At 45.2% G+C, this 20,362-nt stretch overlaps 1 protein-coding gene across 1 annotated transcript in view; it reads right to left on the bottom strand.

The window, feature by feature from the left end:
* The window catches only part of LOC141073709 (tyrosinase-like), a 175,693-nt gene extending 169,890 nt beyond the window's left edge, over positions 1–5,803 (bottom strand). The window contains exon 1 of the mRNA XM_073561070.1: positions 5,005–5,803. Within this exon, the coding sequence (XP_073417171.1) occupies positions 5,005–5,790 (786 nt within the window). The 5' untranslated portion in view covers positions 5,791–5,803. The remainder of the gene's footprint in view (positions 1–5,004) is intronic.
* Between the last annotated feature and the right edge of the window lie 14,559 nt (positions 5,804–20,362).

The raw sequence follows: 20,362 nt of genomic DNA, 5'->3' as shown, positions 1-20,362 counted from the left end.
CCAAAATTCTAAAATAGCATGGTCGCTACCTCCTAGGGTCCCAGCCACTTTTACCTCCTCAACCATTTCCTCCCTGTTTATAAGGATTAGATCCAAGGTAGCAGTTCCCCTTGTTTTCTCCTTTACCTTTTGGAAGATAAAGTTGTCAGCAAGAGAGGATAAGAATTTCCTTGACCTGTTAGTTTTGCCTGAGAGAGATTCCCAACAAATGTCTGGATAGTTGAAATCTCCCATGACAACTATGTCATATTTTTTGGAGAACTTGGCCATCTGATGCATAAAGAGTTCATCCATATCTTCAGCTTGCACAGGCGGCCTGTAGTAAATGCCTACAATGGTGTCCTTTCCATTGTTCTGTCCTTGTATTCTTACCCAAACAGTTTCCACAGAACTCCCAGTCTCTGAAGCTTCAATCTCTGTGCAGATATACGCATTTCTAACATACAATGCGACACCCCCTCCTCGTTTATCAAGTCTGTTTCTTGCAAATAAGTTGTATCCTTCTAGTCTTGTATTCCAATCATGTGTATTGTCCCACCAAGTTTCAGTGATTCCAATGACATCATATTTCTTTTCCTGTGTTAGTAGCTCCAATTCCAAAGCGCCAAAACATAAAAAAAGACATAAATGAGGTATCGCTGTAACCGTACTGACCCGAGGAATAAAAGTGCTTTATCAATTTTACCGCAGGCGGAACGGTGTAAATGCACCCCCCAAAAGAAATTCATGAAACGCTGGTTTTTGTTCATTCTGCGTCCCAAAAATCGGAATAAAAAGCGATCAAAAGATGTCACGTGCCCGAAAGTGGTGCCAATAAAAACGTCAACTCGTCCCGCAAAAATAAGACCTCACATGACTCGGTGGGTCAAAATACGGAAAAATTATAGCTCTCAATGTGTGGTGATGCAAAAACTATTTTTACAATAAAAAGCGTCTTTTAGCGTGTGACAGCCGCCAAACATAAAAACCGGCATAAATAGTAAATCAAACCCCCCGTTATCACCCCCTTAGTTAGGGAAAAATAATAAAATAAAAAAAATGTATTTATTTCCATTTTCCCATTAGGGTTAGGGCTAGGGTTAGGGATAGGGCTAGGGCTAGAGTTAGGGCTGAGATTAGGGTTTGGGGTGTGTTGGAGTTAGGGTTGGAGTTATAATTGGGGGGTTTCCACTGTTTGGGCACATCAGGTGCTCTCCAAATGCAACATGGCATCTGATCTCAATTCCAGCCAATAACTTCCTAACAAAAAAAAATTTGGTTCCAAAATTGTGCTGATATAAAGTAAACATGTGGGAAATGTTACTTATTAAGTTTTTTGTGTGCCGTAGCTCTGTGATTTAAGGGCATGAAAATTCAAAGTTGGAAAATTGCGAAATTTTCAAAATTTTTGCCAAATTTCTTTTTTCACAAATAAACACAAGTTATTTGAATGAAATTTTACCACTAACATGAAGTACAATATGTCATGAGAAAACAGTGTCAGAATCACCGGGATCCATTGAAGTGTTTCAGAGTTATTACCTCACCCCACAAACTTTCACACCCTCGCAGGAATCTTAAACACCTTGACCTACACTCATTCTCTGAATCCCTCCTCCCTCTTACAGATATAAGTTCCTTACACAATGCGGATGACGCTGCCGCTCTATATAACACCACAATAGCTGTAGCTTTGGAATCCGCTGCCCCACTTACACATACCAAAACTCACAAAATCAACAGACAGCCCTGGCACACCAGCCTGACCAAAGAGCTGAGGCGAGCTTCCAGGGCTGCTGAGCGCAGATGGAAAAGATCCCACTCCAACGAGCACTTCATCGCATTCAAACAGTCCCTCACTACTTTCAAGACCACACTCGCCACAGCTAAACAAACCTACTTCTCATCTCTCATATCCTCCCTGTCTCGCAACCCTAAACAGTTATTCAACACCTTCAATTCTCTCCTCCGCCCCCCAGCACCTCCTCCCTCCCCACTCATCTCAGCTGAAGACTTTGCCTCATTTTTCAAGCAGAAAATTGATAACATCAGGGACAGTTTTGGTCAACAACCCCCAGAGCCCTTCCTCCCGACTTCCCAGCCCTCCACCTTCAAAACCAACTTCTCCACCATTACAGAAGATCGACTCTCCACTCTACTCTCAAGATCACATCTCACCACCTGTGCACTCGACCCGATCCCATCCCACTTCATCCCAAACCTCACCACAGTCTTCATCCCAACCCTAACCCATCTCTTCAACCTATCACTAACAACTGGTGTTTTCCCCTCAAGCTTTAAACATGCCTCCATCACACCTATCCTCAAAAAGCCCTCTCTTGACCCATCCTCTGTATCTAGCTATCGCCCTATATCACTTCTCCCATACGCCTCCAAGCTACTGGAACAACACGTCTACCTTGAACTGTCCTCCCATCTCTCTTCTTGCTCCCTCTTCGACCGCTTACAATCTGGCTTCCGGTCACACCACTCCACTGAAACAGCCCTTACTAAGGTCACCAATGACCTCTTAACTGCCAAGAGCAAGCGACACTACTCTGTCCTCCTCCTCCTGGACCTGTCGGCTGCCTTTGACACAGTGGACCATTCCCTATTATTACAGACCCTCTCATCCCTCGGCATCACAGACTTGGCCCTCTCCTGGATCTCATCATACCTAACAGACCGGACATTCAGCGTCTCCCACTCACACACCACCTCCTCACCTCGCCCCCTATCTGTCGGAGTCCCACAAGGTTCAGTCCTTGGGCCCCTGCTGTTCTCTATTTACACCTTTGGCCTGGGACAGCTCATAGAATCTCATGGCTTTCAGTATCATCTTTATGCTGATGACACACAGATCTACATCTCTGGACCAGATATCACCTCCCTACTAACCAGAATCCCTCAATGTCTGTCCACTATTTCATCCTTCTTCTCCACTAGATATCTGAAACTCAACATGGACAAAACAGAATTCATCATCTTTCCCCCATCTCACGCGACCCCCCCTACGAACCTATCAATTACAGTAAATGACTGCCCACTCTCCCCAGTCCCACAAGCTCGCTGCCTCGGAGTAATCCTTGACGCTGATCTCTCCTTCAAACCACATATCCAAACCCTTTCCACTTCATGCCGACTTCAACTCAAAAATATTTCACGCATCCGTTCATTCCTCACCCAAGAATCTGCAAAAACCCTAGTCCATGCCCTCATCATCTCTCGCCTTGACTACTGCAACATCATGCTCTGTGGCCTCCCCTCAAACACTCTCGCACCCCTCCAATCTATTCTAAACTCTGCTGCCCGACTAATCCACCTGTCCCCCCGCTATTCCCCAGCTTCTCCCCTCTGTCAATCCCTTCACTGGCTCCCAATTGCCCAGAGACTCCATTACAAAACCCTAACCATGACATACAAAGCCATCCACAACTTGTCTCCTCCATACATCTGTGACCTCGTCTCCCGGTACTTTCCTGCACGCAACCTCCGATCCTCACAAGATCTCCTTCTCTACTCCCCTCTTATCTCCTCTTCCCACAATCGCATACAAGATTTCTCTCGCGCATCACCCCTACTCTGGAACTCTCTACCACATCATATCAGACTCTCACCTACCATCGAAACCTTCAAAAAGAGCCTGAAGACCCACCTCTTCCGACAAGCCTATAACCTGCAGTAACCACCGATCGACCAAACCGCTGCACGACCAGCTCTACCCTCGCCTACTGTATTACCACCCATCCCTTGAAGATTGTGAGCCCTCGCGGGCAGGGTCCTCTCTCCTCCTGTACCAGTTATGACTTGTATTGTTTAAGATTATTGTACTTGTTTTTATGTATACCCCTGCTCACATGTAAAGCGCCATGGAATAAATGGCGCTATAACAATAAATAATAATAATAATAAAGGGACAGTGGTCAGAATTGTAAAAATTGGCCCGGTCATGAACGTGCAAACCACCCTTGGGGGTTAAGGGGTTAAAGAAGGGTAAAGAGTTCAACCTTGTGTGTTAGGAAATAGACTGTTGGATACCACCAATTACCATCCTGTTACCCACGGCCCTTTTTTGTGTTGGGGTCACGTTCCCATTTCTAAAGCTGTGTGGCTCTAAAGAGCTTTCAATATGTTTGGAGCATTTTCAATTGGTGCGGTAACAATTAACGCAAATAATTATTTTTGGACAAATTAAATTAATTGGACCTAAAACAAGTTTCTGAAAATTCCCTAATTTATAGTTCTAATTTTATTTACTCTTCTGGTGTAAAGATCTTTGAAAACTTGCATAATTTTGGCGCAACTGGAGAGTGTGTTAATATTTTGTGACATGGCATTCTCACCACATTTTCTGTCAAAGTAGGCGGGCGCATAACAACCGTCACTTGTCTAGGTCATGATGAACAGTGGCATCCGATACGAATGGAGTAAGGGTAGTGGCGCGGTGCTTATAGAGGCACCCGCTACTTCTCTGATGGCCCTGATTCCAGAACACATGTCTGACTCCAGCACAACCCCGTGAACAACTCCAGTCTTGATGAATCAGGTCCCCTGTCTGGGGTTCAGACCAAGGCACCTCAGAAATATTGATGAACTGTAACATATAACGGAAGGAGTGATCCATAATTATTTTCTGTCACTTTGTATAAATGAAGGTGAATTCTGCTAAAGGGAGACATGCTGCTGATTAAATTCAGATGTTTACGTGCCATCATTTTCTGCCTAAACTGCGGATGATAAAAGACATGACCAACTATATGATATTAGTTTAGATAAATTGGGTTTGTCTCTACATGTACCCACATTTTATTAGTAATCAGTGCAGAAAGACTGCTTTTCTGTACAACTATGTCCTGACTGTTGCTTTAATCCCATAGGTCACATATTCATTCTTGAGTTCTCTTAATCTTTCTCCCTGTTTCTTACTTTAACCCAGTCATTAAGATATAGCCAAACCAACACAAATTCAATAATGTGGGTCTTTTTAAGCTATAGCCTATTTAATTATATGAATTGTAAAGATACCTTCCAGAATGAAAAGTGGGAGTAGGGATTGAGGACCCCCTGGTCATCATTAGTTCCCATCAATTCATCAGTACAGATGGAGCAGTTCTTCTCGCTTCTCCAATCGTAATAGGGAATTGCAAAATCTTCATCTCCAGTCATGATCTGCATCTGTCTCTCCAAGAACAGGAGACCTAAGCGATGCCATCCAGGAAATGTGGGCCCCTGGTGGGCAAAGTTCTTTTCAGGGATAAATGTGCTATTAATCATGATGGGCTTCATGGCGTAATAATGCATCCATGCAAAGACATCATATAGAGAAGCATCTACAAAGCGGTAAGTCTCACGATGATGCCGGTCTCCTGTGCTCAGGACAACAAAATCTTGACTTTTTGTAGTCTTGGCCAAGGCTAAGTAACTGAATAATCTTTTCTGCTCCAGAACTGTCAGTTCCCGGATTTCTCGCCTTAAGACTATTTTCTTCCTGTCACATTTCTCGCCATGAAAGCCAAATTTGCAGTCACCACAATCAAAGCTGCTATAGTTTCCAAAGCACTCGCAAGTATAATCATAATAATGTCGTGGCCAGTCTAGACGGTCATCGTTGTACTGGGGAATCTTCTCTCCTGATGAAGCTATCCAGTCTTTACATCTCCCACGACCAGACAGGGAACCACATGGGCTTTTATCTTTCCAAAGTGGACAGCAACTCTTGGTGCGAAAAGAAGCTTCAGTAGTGCAGACTCTAGGGAACTGGCCTTCCACAAAGCCAAGACTAAAAGTGAGGATGACTATGAAGCCAAACATGTCTTCCAAAAGTGATGAGCGCCTGAAAAGAGAAAAATATTAAATAATCACAAGATTATTTATTTTATTATTATTTTAATCCTAGTTTAATTAATTAAATATATTGGGAGAAAAGAGATTAACATTCATCTGGTTTCACCACACTACCAATGTTTATCTTCTTTTTTTATTTTATCAATAGCCTTTTTTCATATGAGACATATATATATGGCTCCCAATATGAAGAGCTGTACTGTGGATGGCATTCCATGCAATACTTGATTTCTTACATTTACAGCTCCACACAATTTTGATAAAACCATTTTTGATGACATCTAGCGAATAGTGTTGAGCATTCCGATACCGCAAGTATCGGGTATCGGCCGATACTTGCTGTATCGGAATTCCGATACCGACTTCCGATATTTTTTCAATATCGGAATTCGGCATCGGAATCGGAAGTTCAAAGTTGATTGACAGACTGACGTCATCATGATGCGCGGTGTGTGCGCATCATGATGCGCCGTCATTTCGGGCCTTCCGGGGGTCTCTGCCGGCCTGCCGGGGGGCTGTGCCGGCCTGCCGGGGGGCTGTGTGGACTGCCCGGGGTCTGTACCGGCCTGCCGGGGGGCTGTGCCGGCCTGCCGGTGGTCTGTGCACCCTGTGGGGGTCTGTACCAGCCTGCCGGGGGGGCTGTGCCGGCCTGCCAGGGGGCTGTGCACCCTGTGGGGGTCTGTACCGGCCTGCCGGGGGGCTGTGCCGGCCTGCCGGGGGGCTGTGCACCCTGTGGGGGTCTGTACCGGCCTGCCGGGGGGCTGTGCCGGCCTGCCGGGGGGCTGTGCTGATGTCCGGGGGTCTGTGCAGGCATCGTCCGATGGGACTACAAGTCCCATCTGGCGATGCCTGCTACCATGACAGTGATTGACACATTAGCCAATGATGGGACAGTAGTAGTCCCATCATCCGGCTAATGTGTTAAATGTTAAAAAAAAAAAAAAAATAAAAAAAAAAACTACATACATGCTACATGCTACATACATACTACATATATACTACATGCATGCAACATACATACTACATATATACTACATGCATGGAATTTCCCACGCAGCAATGGCATAAAGTGAGACTAGGGACTTTTTTTTTTTTTAAGTGGTGGAGGAATACAGTGCGGAAGGATACCTACCTTCCGTCATTGGATTCCTGCAGCCCGTAGAGAACGGCAGCAACAGCTGATGCTGCAGTTCTCTACCCAAGATCGTCGTGGGACACACTCGTGGACTGCTTCGGATCGTGGGTGAGTATTTTTGTGGTTTGTTATGTTAATATTTATTCCGTAGACGACAATGGCTTCGGGGAACAATGTGACAAGTATTGGTAAGTATGTTACTCTATGTTATATGTACTGTATGTCTATGTATGTATTGTATGAATGTATTGTATGTAGTATGTATGTAGTATATATGTGGTATGTATGTAGCATGTAGTATGTATGTAGTATGTATGTAGCATGCATGTAGCATGCAGTATGTATGTAGCATGCAGTTAGTATATATGTAGTATGTATGTGGTATGTATGTAGCATGTAGTATGTATGTAGCATGCATGTAGTATATATGTAGTATGTATGTAGCATGTAGTATGTAGCATGCATGTAGTATGTATGTAGCATGCATGTAGTATGTATGTAGTATGTATGTAGCATGTAGTATGTATGTAGCATGCATGTAGTATGTATGTAGCATGCATGTAGTATGTATATGGTATGTATGTAGCATGTAGTATGTATGTAGCATGCATGTAGTATATATGTGTTATGTATGTGGTATGTATGTAGCATGCATGTAGTATGTATGTAGTATGTATGTAGTATATATGTAGTATGTATGTAGCATGTAGTATGTATGTAGCATGCATGTAGTATATATGTAGTATGTATGTTGCATGTAGTATTTATGTAGTATGAATGTAGCATGCATGTAGTATATATGTGTTATGTATGTGGTATGTATGTAGCATGCATGTAGCATGCATGTAGTATGTATGTAGTATGTATGTAGTATATATGTAGTATGTATGTAGCATGTAGTATGTATGTAGCATGCATGTAGTATATATGTAGTATGTATGTTGCATGTAGTATTTATGTAGTATGTATGTAGCATGCATGTAGTATGTATGTAGTATGCATGTAGTATGTATGTAGTATATATGTGGTATGTATGTAGTATGTAGTATGAATGTAGTATGTATGTAGTATATATGTGGTATGTATGTAGTATACATGTAGTATGTATGTTGCATGTAGTATTTATGTAGTATGAATGTAGCATGTATGTAGTATGTAGTATGAATGTAGCATGTATGTAGTATGCATGTTGTATGTATGTAGCATGTAATTTTTTTTTTTTTTTTTTACATTTAACACATTAGCCGGATGATGGGACTACTACTGTCCCATCATTGGCTAATGTGTCAATCACTGTCATGGTAGCAGGCATCGCCAGATGGGACTTGTAGTCCCATCGGACGATGCCTGCACAGACCCCCGGAGCCTGCACAGCCCCCCGGCAGGCCGGCACAGCCCCCCGGCAGGCCGGCACAGCCCCCCGGAGCCTGCACAGCCCCCCGGCAGGCCGGCACAGCCCCCCGGCAGGCCGGCACAGCCCCCCGGAGCCTGCACAGACCACCGGCAGGCCGGCACAGACCACCGGAGCCTGCACAGACCCCCTGGCAGGCCGGCACAGCCCCCAGAAAGGCCCGTACAGACCCCAGAGAGGCTGTACAAGGGCAGGAAAGGGTTTTTCTTATTCCGATACCGGAAGTCCCATAGACTTGAATGGGACTTCCGGTATCGGAATCGGCGATACCGATACTTTTTTTAAAGATCGGCCGATACCATCCGATACGATACTTTGAAGTATCGGACGGTATCGCTCAACTCTACTAGCGAATGTCCAACAGAGAACCCCAATACACAACCTAAAATAATTCTATCTCTAGATATACAGAGATGAACACACGTCAACATTCCAGATATGCAGTGGAGAAAAGAGCTACCAATTGTGCAAGTTCTCCCACTTATAAAGATGAGAGCGGCCTGTAATTGACATCATAGGTAGACCACAACTATGAGAGTCAAAATGAGAAAACAAATCCAGAAAATCACCTTGTCTGATTTGGGAAGATTTATTTTGCAAATTATGGTGGAAAATAAGTATTTGGTCACTAACAAAAGTTCATCTCAATATTTTGTTATATATCCTTTGTTGGCAGTGACAGAGGTCAAACATTTTCTGTAAGTCTTCACAAGGTTGGCACACACTGTTAGTGGTATGTTGGCCCATTCCTCCATGCAGATCTCCTCTAGAGCAGTGATGTTTTGGGCCTGTCGCTGGGCAACACGGACTTTCAAATCCCTCCAAAAGTTTTCTATGGGGTTGAGATCTGGAGACAGGCTAGCCCACTCCAGGACCTTCATATGCTTCTTACGAAGCCACTTCTTCGTTGCCCTTGCAGTGTGCTTGGGATCATTATCATGCTGAAAGACCCATCCACATTTCATCTTCAATGCCCTTGCTGATGGAAGGAGGTTTGCACTCAAAATCTCATATACATAGCCCCATTCATTCTCTCATGTACACGGATCAGTCGTTCTGGTCCCTTTGCAGAGAAACAGCCTCAAAGCATGATGTTGCCACCCCCATGCTTCACAGTAGGTATGGTGTTTTTCGGATGCAACTCAGTATTCTGTCTCCTCCAAACACAACGAGTTTTGTTTATACCAGTTATACTTTGGTTTCATCAGACCATATGACATTCTCCCAACACTCTTCTGAATAATCCAAATGCTCTCTAGCTGTTAGGCGTCGGATTCCTGCAGCGGCTCAGCAGGAATCCAGAGCCTCACATTCTACGGTCTCTCATTACCTATCGACCGCAGAGGAGATTGCTCAGCAGTGTCAGCGTCCCAGACGCTCTGCCCAGAATTGCTCTGTGGGTCTGGCTGTTGCTGCCACCTTTGGGTCAGCAATAGCAATGCAGGCTGCTTTGCAGCAAAATGCTCCAGAGGCTAAGTCCTCTCGTCGTGCTTCTGGGCATGTTCACGAGATGATCTCCCATTAGAGATCGGAAGTCACATGCTTAGGTCCTTCTCCTGATCTCATTGGTCCATCTGGAAGGTCCTGGAAGCGCACGGCTATAAAAGGTCCGCATGACCGCTCGGCCATGCGCTAGTATAGTCTCTAGTTGCTACTGTGTGAATGATGATGGATGCATGTACTTGCGAATGACTCATTAAGATCCCCTTCCTCTAATATTACAAGTGTGTATAGGGACTTAGCTTAAGAGTCACAAGCCACAGCAGCATCCTCCACAGTTCTAGCGTCCGACAGTGCACCTGCTACCGGGCATTGTTGATTAGCGGCAGTGTCTGTCGCCACGCTGCAGTCTGCAGCTCCTCTCGGTGTCCGCAGTTGTGACGCCGCACGCACGGTAGGTCTAGATGGACTCTGACCCTCTGCCTATGGTTCAGCTCCTGTGACCACATACCGTGCGTGCACTTCTCTGAGACCTGTGAGTCCAACAAGCTCTGTATTTATGTTATGCCTTTGGCGTCTTTGTGAAGCCAACAGAGTACGCCCAGTGCACACTAATATGGCGTGCAATAATACCGCCATATTTAGTGTTCGCCATTATTTAGCAGCAGTGTTAACACCTTCTTCACGGTGGACCCCGAGCGGCGAACGCACTTTTTTATTTATTTATTTAGTGCGTTCCGCCATTCCTAACATTATACTAGCGCCAGGGTCTGGCTAATAATGGCAAACCAGCAGCAGCTACTGCAGTACATTAGGCAGCTAGAGGGCAGGTTTGCGACTCTCGACAGTTCCGCCTCAGCTGCGAAGGTTACGGAGGTTGCTGCGCAGGCAGTCGCAGAGGCTGTCTCACGTGTGTCCACGTCCACGCCTGCGCCGACAGTATCCTGCCTCCCATTGCCCGATAAATTTTCTGGTGATAGCGCCTCCTGCAGGGGTTTCGTGAGCCAGTGCTCTATTCAGCTTGAGTTACTGGCCATGCGATTCCCTACAGAGTGGGCTAAGGTGGGGTTTATCATCTCCCTCCTGTCAGGCAGGGAGTTGGAATGGTATATTTTATGTTTTGTCGCTTTTATACAATAAAAGCTATTTTATATAAAAAATAATTATTTTTGCATCGCTTTATTCTGAGAGCTATAACATTTTTATTTTTCTGATAATGGAGCTTGTTGTGAGTTCATTTTCCCCTTCGCTACTGAGGCCCGAGGAACTCCCTCTTCTGGTGAAGAAAGGTAGTGAGCCTGATTGTCAAACACCTGGGGCTGATTATGATGACTGGCTGAGTGGAGTTAATGACTGGATATAAGGCTGTCGACGCCCTTCTGGCTTGCGGGTGATTTCTCTGTGGACTTCTAGTTAACCAGTCTGATTCCTGCTCATCTAAAGCTAAGATTTCTGCTTTGCCTTTTTGCATTAGTGTTTTGTTTTCCTTGCTTTTCTGGATTCTGCCATTCCCTGCTGGGGTGAGCTGAATCTCCTTTTGCCTGTTGCTCTGTCTTCAGAATATTCCTGAGTACTGACATAGCTTTTTTGAAGCCTAGCGTCTTCAGGGCCTTTTTTACTGTCAGTTTGTTGGCTCTTATTTTCATAGGGTTTTTCACGGATTGCAGACAGCAGCCTTCCTGTCCTTTCCTATCTAAGCTAGCGTGGGCCCCCTCTTTGCTCAGTCTATCTTTCTGTCTGTGTTTTGTTCTTTCTTCTTGCTTCACCGTCATTATATGTGGGGGGCTGCCTTTTGCTTTGGGGTCTGCTCTGGGGCAGTTTAGATTTCCCTTTCTGTCTTTGGGCTATGTAGTCCTCCGGCTGTGATCGAGGGGCCTAGGGCATCGTAGGAGCCCCCCACGGCTACTGCTAGTTGTGTTGATAGGTTCAGGGGTCTGCAATCTGATAGCTGCCAACTTCTCTGGTTTTCTGGACTTAGCTAGCATTTCTATTTTTGCCTCCTACGGTGACTCAATCATAACAGGAGCTGTATTGGGGCTTGTTTTTTGTGGGACAAGATGACGTTTTCAGCGGTACCACTTTTATTTATATCCGTCTTTTTGATCGTGTGTTATTCCACTTTTTGTTTGGTGGTATGATGATAAAGCATTGGTTTTTTTGCCTTTTTTATGGTGTTCACTAAAGGGGTTAACTAGTAGGACAGTTTTATAGGTCGGGTCGCTATGGATATGGCAATACCAAATATGTGTACTTTTTTTTTTTTCATTCATATTCCTCAGCATTTTACATTTCAGAGGGGACTTGTACAGACAATAGACATTACAGCATAACAATAATCACAGAGATTATAACAGATACCGAGAGGAATGAGGGCCCTGCTCGCAAGCTTACAGTCTATGAGGAAAATGATAGCATTTTCTGTTCTAGTGTTTTTGGAAAAGAAGAGTAAAATGCAATCTCTTTGAAGAACTAAAGGTCCTTCTCACTATATTATAGTATCATCAAAAAGTGAATTTATTTCAGTTCTTCAATACAAAAAGTGAATGAATCTCCTATAGTCTATAGAGTCATTACACACAGAGTGATCTATTTTACGAGTTTATTTTTGTTAATGTTGATGATTATGGCTTACGGCCAATGAGAACCCAAAAGTCATTATAATTAACAAAAACACCTGTAAAGGCTTCCTAAGTGTTTATAAAGGTCCCTTAGTCTGTTTCAGTAGCTCCACAATCATGGAGAAGACTGCTGACCTGACAGATGTCCAGAAGGCAGTCACTGACCCTCTCCACAAGGAGGGGAAGCAGCAAAAGGTCATTGCACAAGAAGTGGGATGTTCACAAGCCTGTATCCAAACATATTAATGAAAAGTTGAGTGGAAGGAAAAAGTGTGGTAGAAAAAGGTGCACAAGCAACCGGGATAACCTCAGCCTTGAAAGAATTAAGAAAAGGCCATTGAAAAATTTGGGAGAGATTCACAAGGAGTGGACTGCCGCTGGAGTCATTTCTTCAAGTGCCACCACACACAGACGTGTCCAGGACATGCTCTACAAGTGTCACATTCCTTGTGTCAGCCACTCATGACCAATAGACAACGCCAGAAGCATCTTACCAAGAAGAAAAAGAACTGGACTGTTGTCTGTGGTTCAAGGTGTTGATTTCAGATGAAAGTACATTTTGCATTTCATTTGGAAATCGCGGCACCAGAGTCTGGAAGAAGAGTGGCGAGGCCACAATCCAAGCTGCTTTGGGTCTGTTGTGAGGTTTCCATAATTAGTGATGGTTTGGGGAGCCATGTCATCTGCTGGTGTAGGTCCACTGTCTTTTATCAAGACCAAAGTCAGCGTGGCCGTCTACCAGGACATTTTACTGCACTTCATGCTGCCCTCTGCTGACAAGCTTATTGGAGATGGAAATGTCATTCTCCAGCAGGACTTGGCCCCTGTCCACACTGCCAAAAGTACCAACACCTGGTGTACACACAACAGTATCACTGGGCTTGAATGGCAGCAAACTCGTCTGAGCTTAACCCTATAGAGAATCTATGGAGTATTGTCAAGAGGATGATGAGAGACACCAGACCCCACAATGCAGACAAGCTGAAGGCTGCTATCAAAGCAACCTGGGCTTCCATAACCCCTCAGCAGTGCCACAGGCTGATCGCCTCCATGCCATGCCGCATTGATGCAGTAACTGATGCAAAAGGAGCCCCGACCAAGTATTGAGTGCATATACTGAACATACATTTCAGTAGGACAACATTTCAGATTTTACAGTCACTTTTCAAGCTGGTGTTATAAAATATTCTAATTTACTGAGATAATGACTTTTGGATTTTCATTGGCTGCAAGCCATAATCATCAACATTAACAGAAATAAAAGCTTGAAATAGATCACTCTGTGTGTAATGACTCTATCTAATATAGGAGTTTCACTTTTCATATTGAAGAACTGAAATAAATTCACTTTTTGATGATATTCTAATTTTGGAAGATGCACCTGTACATCCAAGATAGGGTTAACCATGCTCAGGGCCGCCATCAGGGCATTACTGCCCTGACTGGTGTATGGGGCCCAGTGGGCAGAGGGGGCCCGCATCGGACCCCGTCTCATCTGCTCACCGGGCCATACCGGCAGGCTAAACAGGGCCCTTAGCAGTGCTGTGGCAGTTCAACGCTATTGACGTAGTTAACAGCCACCAGCCAATCGGAGGCTAGCAGCTGACATCAGCCGCAACGTGCATGTCACCTGCGTCTGATGTCATTGTCAGTCGCCGGTGAGTGAGCGCTTCAGCTGCGTGTAAGGAGCTTCGCTGCAGCCGCGCGGCCCGGTAAGAAGAACTTGGGTTTTTTTTGTTTTTTTTATTGAAAGCGGCAATCCGGGGGGCCCGGGGCAGACTGTGAGACACGGGGGCAAAATGCGAGACATGGGGGCAGAATTGACATGGGGTAGAATGTGAGACACGGGGGAAGAATGCGAGACAAGGGGGCAGAAAGGACATGGGGGCAGAATGCAAGACATGGGGGCAGAATGGACATGGGGCAGAATGGACATGGGGCAGAATGCGAGATATGAAGGTAGAATGCGAGACATGGGGCAGAATGGACATGGGGCAGAATGGACATGGGGCAGAATGCAAGACATAAAGGTAGAATGCGAAACATGGGGGCAGAATGCAAGACATGGGGGCAGAATGCGAGACATGGGGGCAGAATATGAGACACGCAGAATACGAGACACCGGGGAAGAATGAACATGGGGCAGAATGCAAGACATTGGGGCAGAATGAGACAGACAAAGGAGGGGGCAGAATGGACACGGGGAAGAATGTGCCAGTGAGACACAGGAGGGGGCATAATGTGAGGCACGGGGGCAGTATCAGAGACATGGGGCAGAATATGACAGTGAGGCACAGGAGGGGGCAGAATGGACACGGGACAGACTGTGACAGTGAGACAAAGGTTGGGGCAGAATGGACACGGGGAAGAATGTGACAGTAAGACACAGGAGGGGGCAGAATGGACACGGGGCAGAATGTGACAGTGAGACACAGGAGGGAGCAGAATATGAGGCACGGGGGCAGAATGTGACAGTAAGATACAGGAGGGTGCAGAATGTGACAGTGAGACACAGGAGAGGGCAGAATGTGAGACACAGGAGGGGACAGGATGCGAGACATGTGGCAGGATGGGAGACACATGGTGCAGGATCATGGGGCAGGATGCGGAGATCATATGGGGCAGAGTGGATACTCATGAGGGCAGGATGAGAGAAAATATGGCTGGTGCCAGGAATGAGACACACGGGGTCCAGGATGGGGGATATTATTACCACAGGGGCTAATTAAGGGATATTATTACTGCAGTGATTTATTTTATTTTTTTGAGGATACTGTTTTAAATGGGGTAGGTCCTATTACTGTGTAGAGTGACACAATGTCGCCTTTTTTTCTTCATCTGGTGTATTGTAGAAGTTGGGAAAAAATTAAGTAATGAGTTCTGCAAGTGGAGTTTTAGATAACTGTGTTATTTCCTGCAGAGACGAGCCCTGGCTGGAAGACGTGATGGCGGTCTGTGCTGGATGAAAGATGAAAAGCGAAGCTGAAGGACTTCACCTAGAGACGTCACTGGCGAGTCAGTGTGTTACCTGTACATTGACACTATACACTATGTACAGAGTGCCTTTGAACAATGTCACCAGTGATCACTGTATTACCTGTGCACTGACACTATACTGTTGTGAATTCTCTTGCTCGGATTTCTGAGTCGAAGCTCCCTCTGCTCCCTCTGGTGGTTGCTGAGAGTAGTGGAGCTGGCCAGGTGGATGGAGATTCCCCACCTGATGACGATAATTGGAAACCTGGGATTACTGGCTGGGAACATATAATTGAGCTGGCTGCTCTTGGAGGTTGCTGGTGATTTCCTCAGTGTGCATTTGGAGCTCTTTTGTCCCCTGCATGATCTGCATGGTTCAGCTAAGTGATTCTTTTGCTAATCCTTTGCATCTAATCCGGTTGTGTCTTTTTTTGCTTTCTGTTTTGCTGCTAGGGTTCAGCGTGCTCCCTGCTGGGGGCAGCGCTGGGCCCTGCTTCATATGTTGCAGCTTGTTCAGTCTCCTGTTATGTTAGTATCTTTTTGCTTGCTGCCAGTTTATACCAGAGTGCTGATCTAGTGGGGGTGAGATTGTGTGATCTCAGGTTTTTTGTATATCAGTAGTGTTGGACTTTTTTAGGGTTTTGTGCATGATTGCAGACAGTATCTTTTCTAATCTAATCTGGTTGGGCCCCACCATTTGCTCAGTCTGTTCTCTGCCTGTGTTTGTGATCTCATCTTGTCTCACCGACAATATATGTTTGGGCGCTGTCTATTCCTTTGGGGATCTGCTCTGGGGCAGTTTAGATTTCATCTTTCCGTCTTTAGACTTAGTTAGTCCTCCGGCTGTGACGAGGCATCTAGGGCATCGTAGGAACGCTCCACGGTTACTGCTAGTTGTGCGGATAGGATCAGGGGTCTGCAATCCGCTTAGTTACCAATCTCTCTGGTCTTCTGGTGGCTTAGCCTGTTCCTGCCATCCTCCTCGGTGACCCATTCATAACACTATACACTATATACAGAGTTCCTGTGTACAATGTCACCAGTGATCACTGTATTACCTGTACACTGGCACTATATACAGAGGTCCTGTACATAATGTCACCAATGATCACTGTATTACCTGTACACTGACACTATATACAGAGCTCCTGTGTATAATGTCACTGGTGATCACTGTATTACCTGTACACAGACTACATACTAAGTACAGATCTCCTCTGTATAATGGCACTTATGGTGGTAGTATTATTTTTTTTATTAATGATCAGTATTGTAGCATTCAGTCACCATGTGGTGGTAATATGTGGTCTGGGCATGGTGCGGTGGTATTTGTTCCTTGTATGTGGTAGTATAGGTCACTATGTGGTGGTAATATGTGGTCTGGACATGTTGTGGTGGTATTTGTCCCTTTGGATGTGATATTATTGGTCATTTTAAAAATTGAAAAATAAATAAAAAATATACCTAAATTGTATTGGATATTTTAACAAATGTTTAATAGGTTAGAGTAGAGTAGGGCCCAGCCAAAAGAGTCTACCTTGTCTTGGTGGCAGATTTAAAAAAATCTTTTGTCCAAAACAAGAGCTGCTGGCTATGTGTGTGATCTGGAGATGGGAACTGTTAATGTGTGATTGGTGAAAAGTTGAGTTTTTCCAAGAGAAATCGGTGGGACTGTGGACAGTTCGAGGGCGGGGCTGGGGTAAAATCTCATGGGGGCCCCGAAAATTTTGCCATTATGGGGCCCCGAAATTCCTAGCGGCAGCCCTGAACATGCTCATCCAGATGAATAAGTATAAGTCTTGACCATCAACATATAGCACAAGGATGTCCTTCTGGACATCTGGTACAACCCCCTGCTCAAAGTAGGATTCACTGAATCACCCCAGACAGATGTCTGTCCAGCCTCTGTTTGAAGACCTCCAATGACGGAGAGCTCACCACCTCTCATGGCAGTGTAAGGAGATGTGGGCTATACCCCTTTAAATATTCTTATGCTGCTATTTATACTGATCTGTACAGAATTGATATATACTTCATTGTGATGTGGTTTCATATATTTATTGCTGTTTTATGCTTTGTGTAAGATAGGGCCAGTGCAGTTAGGGAAAAGGGTCACTAGATGGGGCACTGAGTACACTGCATAGTATGGTTTAGTTGTAGGACACTTAGAGGTTAATACTAGGAGAGGTAGCTGGGGATTAAGTGAGTGAGACTTCCAGGATATAGTCAGTCAGGGGTAGCCCCCTGTGTGCTGCTCAGGTGGCATCAGGCCTGGGCTGCTTACCTACCATTAAACGTTCTGAAGTAGAAGCCCAGCCATCCAAGGAAAGGAGTGGGAGTATAAAGGAAGAAGAGTTAAGAGCACAGTATACACAGCAACGTAGTGAAGAGTGAGGAATTTACAGAAGAATCTTGGGTACAGAAGAAGTTAGAGTGGGCCACCATGAAAGTGCTCAGGCTGGATAACGATTGAAGGGGTGGAGACCCACTAGATAGTATATCTGAGTTTGGGACAAAGTCGGTTTAAGGGAGATATGTTATGAATGAGTCACCGAGGAGGAAAAACAAAAGCAAGCTAAGCCACAGAAAACCAGAGAGGTTGGTAACTAAGCGGATTGCAGACCCCTGATCCTATCCACACAACTAGCAGTAGCCGTGGAGCATACCTACGATGATCCTAGACACCTCATCACAGCCGGAGAACTAAATAAGCCTAAAGCAAGAAAAGGGGAAATCTAAACTGCCCCAGAGCAGACCCCAAAGCAATAGACAGCCCCCAAACATGTATTGTCGGTGAAACAAGATGAAAACACAAACACAGATAGAAAAATAGACTGAGCAAATGATGGGACCACACTAACTAGAAAGGGCAGGAAAGGAAAGATGCTGTCTGCAATCACGCACAAAACCCTGCCAAAAAATGTCCAACACTTTCTGATAACAAAAACCCTGAAGTCACTAGACTTCAATTCCCTATATCAGCACTCTGGTATATTCTGAAGACAGCGCAAAAAGAGACCAATCTGATCAGTGACAAAAAGCAAACTAGCATAAACAGAGACATAAGAATGGAAATTCAGCGCAGCCCCAGCAGGGGCTGGCTGACCTCAAAAACTGAGTAAACCAGACCAAATCTCATGTGAAAAAATAGCAGAGCACACTTAGCTTGAGAAGGCAGGAACAGAACTGGAAACCAGAACCTCAGGGCAGGAAAAAATCACCAGCACAAAATTAGGGAGTCAGCTGTGTTAAATCCAGTCAGAGACTCCTGATGTCCACTCACAGTCCTCCTCCTCAGGTGGCAGGTCTCTGCCATTTAGATCAGCTTCATTACCTACTGTCACCACTAGAGGGAGCCCAGATGGAGAACTCACAACTCCTCTGTCAACACAGCCAGCTCCACCACCCTCACCAGAAGACAGAGGTAAACCAGAAAATGAGTTCACAACAGTACCCCCCCTTGAGGAGGGGTCACCGAACCCTCATCCACGCCACCAGGCAGATCAGGATGGGCCCGGTGAAAGGCACAAACCAATCTATCGGCATGAATGTCAGAGGCAGAGACCCAAGAATTGTCCTCCTGGCCATAACCCTTCCACTTGGCCAAATACTGGAGTCTCCGTCTAGCCAGACGAGAATCCAGTATTTTCTCTACCTCATATTCCACATTACCTTCAACCAACACAGGGTCAGGAGGTGCCACCATAGGAAGCACTGGCTCAACAAACCTCTTCAACAGAGACTTATGAAACACGTTATGGATCTTAAACGTAACTGGAAGAGCCAATCGAAAAGAAACCGGGTGAAGAATCTCCAAAATCCTATAAGGTCCAATAAATCTTGGCTTGAACTTTGGAGATGCAGCCTTCATAGAGATATTTTTTGACGACAACCAAACCATATCACCCACTTTAAACCGGGGACCAATGGTCCTATGCCGGTTGGAAAACCGCTGGGCCTTTTCTTGAGAGAGGGACAACTTATCCACCACTTGGTCCCAAATCTGCTGCATTCTACCACAGTGTCAACACCTGGGCAGGCTGAAGATTCCACTTGCCCTGAAGAAAATCGAGGATGATACCCAAAGTTACAGAAAAAGGGCGACATCAATGTGGCAGAACTAGCTCTATTATTTAGGGTGAATTCGACCAAGGGCAAAAATGAGACCCAATCATCCTGATCAGCAGATATAAAACATCTCAAATAGGACTTCAAAGTCTGGTTTGTTCTCTCAGTCTGCCCATTGGTCTGTGGGTGAAACGCAGAGGAGAAGGATAACTGAATTCCCAGCTTGGAACAAAAAGCTTTCCAAAATCTGGAGACAAACTGGACTCCTCTGTCCGACACAATGTTCTCAGGAATCCCATGCAACCGAACCACCTGTTGTAAAAACAAGGGCACCAACTCTGAGGAAGATGGCAGCTTTGGGAGTGGTACAAGATGGACCATCTTAGAAAATCTATCACAAATCACCCAGATAACAGTCATTCTCTGAGAGACAGGAAGATCAGAAATAAAATCCATTGAGATATGGGTCCATGGCCTCTTGGGCACCAGCAAGGGCATCAACAACGCACTAGAACGAGAACAGGGTTTAGACTGGGAACAAGTCCCACAAGACTGCACAAAATTCCTGACATCACGAGATAAGGCGGGCCACCAAAAAGACCGACTCACCAAATCTCTGGTACCAAAAATACCTTGATGACAAGCCAACGTGGAGCAATGAACTTCAGACATCACTCTCTTCCTCCACTGGTCAGGAACATACAATTTTCCCATAGGACAACGCTCAGGTTTGTCCTCCTGAAATTCTTCCTGGGCACGTCTGGCGAGATGGCAGAAAGAATTACCCCCTCACCTAGGATGGCAGTAGATATGGTCACAATAGGAGAATCAGCAAAGAAACTCCTAGAAAAGGGCGTCTGCCTTAACATTCTTAGTGCCCGGAAGAAAGGA

This window comes from Dendrobates tinctorius, unplaced genomic scaffold (genome assembly GCF_039654945.1).
Source record: "Dendrobates tinctorius isolate UK_male_01 unplaced genomic scaffold, ASM3965494v1 ptg000313l, whole genome shotgun sequence".
Classification (NCBI taxonomy): Eukaryota; Metazoa; Chordata; class Amphibia; order Anura; family Dendrobatidae; genus Dendrobates; species Dendrobates tinctorius.
This window is presented reverse-complemented; position numbering and strand designations above follow the sequence as displayed.